We start from the raw sequence: 7,554 nt of genomic DNA, 5'->3' as shown, positions 1-7,554 counted from the left end.
TTTTTGTCCTCTGCAGGTTCAGTCTTCCCTCTCAAACTGAAACATATTCACCTTGTTCAGCACACAGCTCTGGAGCTCTGACATGCTGTCCTAGCCTCATACAGATGTTTAAAGCCTTTTCCTTTTTATATATGTTGTCTGCACTGTTTGCAGAGTGCTGCTGAGCACTTCAGCTTGTGGCAAACATAGTTTAATTGTAATCTTTGTACATTCTCTTTATTTTAATACATAGCTAATAATATTTTTAGAGTGTTTGGGCTTTACTGGGACAAAGAATACTTGTTTGGGCAGTAAACTAGGGAAAATCTTTTGCTATATTTTAAGCGCAGATGGGCAAAAACTGCTCTGTGTGAAGGAAGAGCCACAGACTATGAACTCTGGTGCTGGGCATGACAGTTTCATGCTGGCTGGGCTACGTCTAGCCCTCTGCATCAGTTTCTGAAGGTGCCCATAAGCATTAAGGAAGCCCTGAGGCTTGCGGGGCTGTTGGCTCTGCCCTCCATGAGTCCCTGCCTCCCCGAGGCTCCTGCCCAGCAGCTGCAGGCAGCACCTATCTCTGAGCAAGGTGGGGCTCGGAATGGGCTTTCTGGTTAGCCTTACCCATGCTCCCCATCGCAAGACCCTCTTTCCAGTTTGCTTATTGTTTTTGGCCCAGTCTGAGCAATTTGGGATGAATTAATTTAAGAACGTCTGGCCTTTCATGTAGTGCAGGGAAAAGGTCATGCTGAAGTTCTTCTGCCTTTTAGTTTAACTATTGTAGCACTTTTTAGTTGAACAGTGCAAAGTCTTGGCAATTTGGTGGGAAGCTGCCCTGTGTGTCAGGGAGCTGCATGTGCTGCTGCTGTGACATTGCTCTTAAGTGTAGTTGAATGTTGAAGCCTTGTATGTGGCTCAGACATGTGCCACAGAGTTTGTTCGGCTGTTGCCTCCAGCATCCATCAAGGTACTGGCCATGCTATGATGTTGTGTTCTGCATTGATGAGCTGCTCTGGCCACTGTGGATAGCTCAGAGCCGGCCTCCTGCCCTCAGAAGTAGTCCGGGAAGCATGCAGGCAGTGATACACAATAACGCGTGTGCCTTGGGAAAAACCCAGCTGGATCTCAGGTGATTTCTGTTCCTCATGTTTCAATGCTTAATTCTGCACCCTCAGCCTTCCCTTCCCTTGGAGTTTTGCCAAAGGAGAACAAAAATCAACAGCATCACCCTAGCAGCTCTCCTTTTCTACAAGGTCAAGCTCTTCTTTGTAAGGTAAGAAGGCGTCAGGGCAGTGGGAGGAGGCAGGAAAAGCCAACCTGGTAACAAGGGTGGGGGGGTGGGGGGGGCATATGCTATGGCACAGCATTGGTCTGAAGGAGACCTGCCAAGCCCACAGGCAAGATGGACATTACTGAGCAGTTGCTAGGGCACAAAGAAAACTTGTGCTCAGGTAGTGGCCTGCTACCTAACTGCCTCGCAACAAGGCAGGCTGCATTGCCTCAATTCATAGGTCTTTTTTGTCTGGGCAGGACTGGTGTGACTGAAAGCATAATTTGACCCCTGGCTTCAGTGAGACCCTGTGGCAGCCGAGTCCCATGTGTGCCAGGCCCTCGAGGCAGCAGAAATGCTAGAGGAGCTCTTGCAAGGTGGATGGTGAGCGCACAAGGAAAGGCCCAGGCAGGCTGGCGTGGTGCTCGTGATCCCGTGGGATCCCGGCGGGCCTGGCCGTTGCTGTCTGCCCAGGAGCCRTGCGGGCAGGGCAGGGCAGGTGGCTGGGGTTCCCGGCACGCTTTGGTCGCCAGTCCCACTCGGATCCTTACTCCCCGGCAATGATAGCTCACACAGGCGGGCTGGCAAAAGGACTGTCACTTCCGTCCCTCGCTCTCTCCGGAGCAAGCTCCCTCATCGGCCTGCAAGGCTGCTGACGATTCCCACTGCTTGCAGCCTGGGGTAGTAACAAAAACCACCTTTGGTTTTGCGTTACCCAGCCCTCAGCTGTCCTGGGTGTCAGCGGCCTCGCACGCACGTGCGCCGTGGCCYGGATGAGGCAGAGCCTTTGCGAGCGTGTGTGCACGGGGGCGGCAGCAGCGGGGCGGCAGCCTGCCCCCGCATGCGCCCTCGCGCCGCCGGCCTGCGCAGAGGCCGCTGGTGGCTGCCGTGCCCAGCAAGGGCAGGGCGAAGGGCAGCTCCTGCCTGCAGCCGGCAGTGCCCAGCCCCGGCACGCGGCGGACATTCGAAGCGACCTGCAGTAGAAAAGGAGAAACCAGACGGTCGCAGTGCAGGGAAAGGGACAGGAGGCCCCACTGATGGCACTGCTGTAAATTACATATTGTGTCAGGGACTCCCTAAAACAGGACACTAAGGAGCTGTGAGGAACGACTGCTTTTAGCACGAAGGAAATTACGTGTGCGACCAGGGGTTCCTCTTCTTCCCCAGGAGAGAACAGGCCAGGGGAATAGTATTTCTTGTTTAAAATTCAGACTAAAAGTCTTTGAGCTTCTGCATATGATGTGTGTCTGCCCCACTCAGTGGCAGGTTCCTGTTTTCTTTATAAAAAAATTGAGTAGACAATCCTGGCTAATTTCTAGGTTCTTTCACCTGCAAATTTTAATTAAGAAAGAATAAGTGGCTTAAGGCACCAAGGTGCGCCTTTATTAAGCTCATGCTCTGTATTCAATCAAAAATATTTAACGAGCCCATGTCAGATTGGTGCTCATTCCCTAAAGGCTGGGGCAATGTTTGTGCCTGCTACAGCTATGGAGAAGTATGTGTGTGTGTGCGGGGGGGTTCCTGCAGAGGCAGCGCTAATCCAGGCTGGCAGCGGGCAAAGCTGAGGCAGCGAGGATGTGGGGGTGTGCCAGGCTTGCACAGGTCAGTATTAGCTGTTTGGTCTCTGTAACTAATGGACTTGTGACTTGCTCTCACTGTAGGAGCACTGGATGAGCCATCGGCTGGTCCTGTGCCATGTGCTGACCTCAGGGGAGCGCCTGGGTCTCAGTTAAGAAACTGGGATTCATGTGAGTGCCATAAATTTCACCTGCTTTAGTTTTTAACCTCTCTCTCTGCTCTCGAGTTTCTTAGGTGAAGCAAGCAAAATGTTGCCCTTTTGTGCCTAGTAAACTTGTTCGGCGTGGGGCGAGCTGCTGCAGCAGACTCCTGGGGCAGCCAAGAGCTGGCGCTGGCGCTGGTGCCAAGTCTGCTGACACGCACCTTAAAGCCAGCTGGCTTCTTCACCTTGCAAAATGCCTGCAGAGCTTATTCTCTACAGTACAGGTACATTAATATTTTTTGTGTCCCGTATGTGTGTGCGTGTGTAAAGATGTTTTGGTCACCCTTGCCTAGTCACCTTAAAACAGCTAAAGAGACAGATCCTTTTTTTTTTTTTTTTCCTTTCTTATTTTTCTTTTTAATCTGGCACTTTAATTAGGTATTATTTAAAGATCAAAGTGCCCACTTTGATGTACGAAGTAGGAAGGTGGACTACCCCAGCAGCTGTTGTAGGGCTGCTCAAGAACTGGAGTGCTGAGGTGAGCCAGCCCCTAAGTTTGGTCCTGGCTCTAGGTTCTTGGCAGTTGCAGTCATTACAGGGCTCTGAAAGGCAGGTTTGTGCTGGGCACAGCTGAAACAGTTACCAAGGCATTGAAAAACAGGCATAGGCAATGATAAGAATTGCTGTGGAAGGACAAATGCAACTGCTGCTGCCCCTTCAACTCTCACACTCTCACACACACACAGCAATCCCGGGTCTAGTCACTCTTTTGGGATTTCTGGGCTCAGAGGTCATTTTGTTGTTAATGGATAGGTTAAGAAAGGAAGGAGAGCCAAACCTTCCCTAGGACTTTGTGCTGTAGCTGCTATGCTTTACTGAGCTTTCCCAGGGAGTGGAGTTAGTAGTGGTGTAGCCACCAAAAGATATCTCACAAATGCATATATGCATATGTTTTGGTGCCTGTTCTGTAAAGACTGGCCTTAGCAACTTTCTTTACTAACACTTTTCCTTCCTTTCCAGCTAAACCTCTTCCTGACTTTCCCTTCAGCAATTGCAGCAAGCACTAAACATAGCATAAAGTTGCTATCTAGTAGACAGAGTGAGCAGTAGATGCATTTTCCTTGTCTGCTGGTTTTGTGTAAGAGGGCTGTCTACTGAGATGTGAGCAAGAGCATGTTACACGTGTATTCATGCAAACTACTGCGGTTATTGCTATTTTCAGTAGGTTATCTGGCCCAAAAGTTTTTGGTTGGTGTTGCACTCATTTTACAGCAGACTAAAGCATTTAAAATACAGTCCATTGCAGTTGTTGAATCCATAGCTAAGGACCACTGAAGTAACATTATTGGGTTTTGATGTGCTTGAAACCTACTGAAAAGTAAAGCAAGGATAAGCCACATTACAAATAAAATACACTGGTAACATAATATACTCAACCTTTTACTATAAAACCCTCTAAAGAGCCACTTTATAGGTCACAGTTACAACAAAGGAAATGCCTTGAGTTAGGAAAACAATGGGGACACAGAGACATTGTTTAACATTTCTTGTCTTGGGTAAGCGTGTTGTTCAGGACTTGTCTGGGTTTACTATTSCCTGATGGTGATATCCCAGCAGGACCATTGATGTTGAGCAGGCTGTAGAGTGGAAAGCAGAGCAGCTCTCTTCCATCACTGCCTACATACCACTGTGAAATGTCTGGACAACCACTGCCAGAGGACAGGTGCCAGGGGTTGTATGGTGAGGGTATGGTACTAAGGATATATTTAGGGTACAGAGAGGCTCTCCTGCCAGCTCATGATGTGTCGAAACAAAAGCTTCATGGTGTCTGTGGCTTGTGGTTCAGAGAGTAGAGTTCCCTGGGTCCTGAGCCAGAAGTTTCAGTGGTTTTGCGCAAGAGCTTTTCCCTTGTGCAAACCTTACATAGGGACAGGCTTGACAGCTGGGGCCTATGACCTCCTTTTGACACTTGGGATTAGAAGGTTACTCAGCAGAGACTTTCAAAACAGGAGGGAGGTCACCTTTCTTGCCTCTGGGGTACTCTGACCAAGTGCTGGCTGCATGCAGGCTCTACAGCAGTGTCACATGAGCCCAGAGCCTCTCTGCAGAACACCCTCACTCCCCCCAGAGCCACCGCTGTGGTGGTTCCTGGAGGCACAGGCCTGCACTGCCCCAGAAATCAGGCTTTTGTACCTACCTCCTGTCCTTCAGAAGAGGGACCATCCCTTCAGACATGACTTGTGCCTCAGACCTTTCAAAGGTTTTAAAGCACTTAAAAAATATACAGATCAAATGGGTCTAGCAGAGCCTTTCCCTTTGCTGAGCAGAACTGACTGCCATGTGTTTACAGGTGGGGAAGTGTCCTGGGAGGAGCAATCTGGGTTAGGAAGCTATAGCATTTTCCCTCTCTGTTCTTATCCTGGCTTTAGGTACTGCTCATCGGTGTATCCACAGGGTCCCCGCAAAAATTCATGTATCCCAGTCAGGTTACCTTTGCTGCTTTAGCCTCTGCAGGGCCAGAAACCAGCTGCAGTCCCCCATGATCAACTCAGTTACTGAGCCTGGACTCCAGGTCTGAGGAAACATCAGAGGCCATCAGATGTGACAGCAAGTCCCAGGGAGGAAAGGGAAGCAGGTGCATGGATTTCTGACCCACTCCTTCCTATTTCACTGTCTCTAAGTTCAGGAGGCCCAGATTTCCAACATTCATCATTAGAAAGCTTGGCCAGGGAGCAGAGGCCTGGGCTTTGCAAGCCACAGTGTTTGGCTCAAAGGCTGTATTTCATTTAATGATTTGGATATAAGGGTGACAACCCTCCAGGACTTCATCACAACTGTGGCTGAACCAGCGTTACCACAGCACCAAGGTTGCCTGTGGCCCAGACAGAGATGTGGCAGTGCAAACTCTCCAGCCAGTCCCTGGGGAGAGCAGGTCCTGCACCCATCTGAGCCCAGCCCTTGGCCAGACTGCTGCTTCCAAAGGGCCCCTTTCACGTCAGACACATTCAGCAGACTGTATAGGGCCATGAGCCCTCCTGATGTTGCCTGTGACAACAAGAAGTCACACTGGGATCCTTGAGGCCTCCAGGTGCACAGAGCACCTTCAGCCATGGGCCAAAGGCCGTGGCCCATGGTTCAGCAGGCTAGTGTGCACAAGAGAGTGCCATGCCAGGCTGGGGATGAGTCCATGAGAGAGGCCACAGCTGTGGCTAGGTCAGCCTGGCCTGCTGTGGCTCTGTGGGGCAGCAGAGGTCAGCATCAGCAAAGCCGTGTTCACAGCCTGGGGAAGAGCCTGAGGACAGCTTTTTTTTCCCCCCTCTTCTTGGAAAGAATTAGTTAGCCCGGAAGAGTGCATCAGGATGCAGCTTCCTCATCTGAAAGGTGGTCAGGCCTAAGCCACTGACAATTTATTAACAAGCCTTCATATGCAATTTTCAGAGTAAGTTCCTCAGGTGAAGTAGCTCAGTATCTTCAAGAAAATTAACTGCATCTGTTTGGGAGATCTTCCTTTGTCCAGAGCTCTTAGTGCCAGCAGACTGTAACACATCTTACAAAGTTAAAAAGTGAGCAGGGATCTTCCTTGATATTCTGGCAAATCAAACCCTGCAGCAGGCTGGTAGCCTTGTAGGAATAAGCACATGGTATGAAGCATCTGGTCACTGATTAAAAATATCTGCTTCATCTGTATGTATAGTTCCCCACTGTTAACTGAGAGGAGTCTCCCCCACTGGACACGTTGCTGTGTGCTTCTCATTTGTGTTTCAACCATCGCTCCAGTCTGGGTTTCTCCTTCCTGCCCTTGATTGAAGGCTGGATCATCTGCAGCTGTATGATGACAGGCAGCAAGACAGGTGAGACTTTACTTGACTGTAATTTACTATGACAGACTGAAAACCACTGGGGTATAAAGAATAGCAGAGGCCTGTTCTGAATCCACTACTGTCACTAATATAGAAACCTTAACTCATTGATAAATCTTCAGAGTAGAAATACACAAAACATCCCTATGTACAATAACATTCTTGTTTACATCAACTGGGTTAGAAATTTGATGCAAGGATTGCCACTGGTTGTTATTCTTTTAGCTACATGATGGGACTTGTGTGGGAAGAGCAGGATCACTTGATTGATCATTTGTATCGGCAGCTGTTAGCTCCACTATTGCATCTGAGCAGTTGACATGACGTGGAGGAGGTGCTAGGTGTGCGATTGTGTTTCACATCCAACCTCTATCTCCAGATGATTGAATTCTCTTGTCCATGCATGGGCAATTCCAGTCTTTAGTCCATCATTGAAAAATGTAGTTCTAACTAGCTCCTTTTTTCTCCCATTCCTGCAAAAGACCAAAGATCAATTAGTCAAAAGGCAAGTCTGTCAAGTAGCAGTAGCTTTAATGTGCATCAGATCAGTTAATGACATCTGCCACCTGGAGTGTTTTTGGACTCCCCAAGCCAGTGTTCAGGGCAGGGTGGGTGAGGGATCTCCCCCTGTCATAAGCAATACCTTCATCATAGAGCTTATACTCCAGACAGCAGGGGCACTGCCAATGAAGGACCAGGCAAGCAGGCAGAAGCCATGAGGTGGGCTG

General features: G+C 49.3%; 1 protein-coding gene across 2 annotated transcripts in view; it reads right to left on the bottom strand.

Moving 5' to 3' along the window:
- Positions 1-4,391: 4,391 nt before the first annotated feature.
- AFAP1L2 (actin filament associated protein 1 like 2) overlaps positions 4,392-7,554 on the bottom strand; it is a 36,028-nt gene continuing 32,865 nt past the window's right edge. For both annotated transcript variants that reach the window (XM_026069880.1, XM_026069881.1), the window contains one exon: positions 4,392-7,299. In XM_026069880.1, the coding sequence (XP_025925665.1) occupies positions 7,273-7,299 (27 nt within the window). In that variant the 3' untranslated portion in view covers positions 4,392-7,272. The remainder of the gene's footprint in view (positions 7,300-7,554) is intronic.

Source organism: Apteryx rowi, unplaced genomic scaffold (genome assembly GCF_003343035.1).
Source record: "Apteryx rowi isolate R43461 unplaced genomic scaffold, aptRow1 scaffold_3, whole genome shotgun sequence".
Classification (NCBI taxonomy): domain Eukaryota; kingdom Metazoa; phylum Chordata; class Aves; order Apterygiformes; family Apterygidae; genus Apteryx; species Apteryx rowi.
This window is presented reverse-complemented; position numbering and strand designations above follow the sequence as displayed.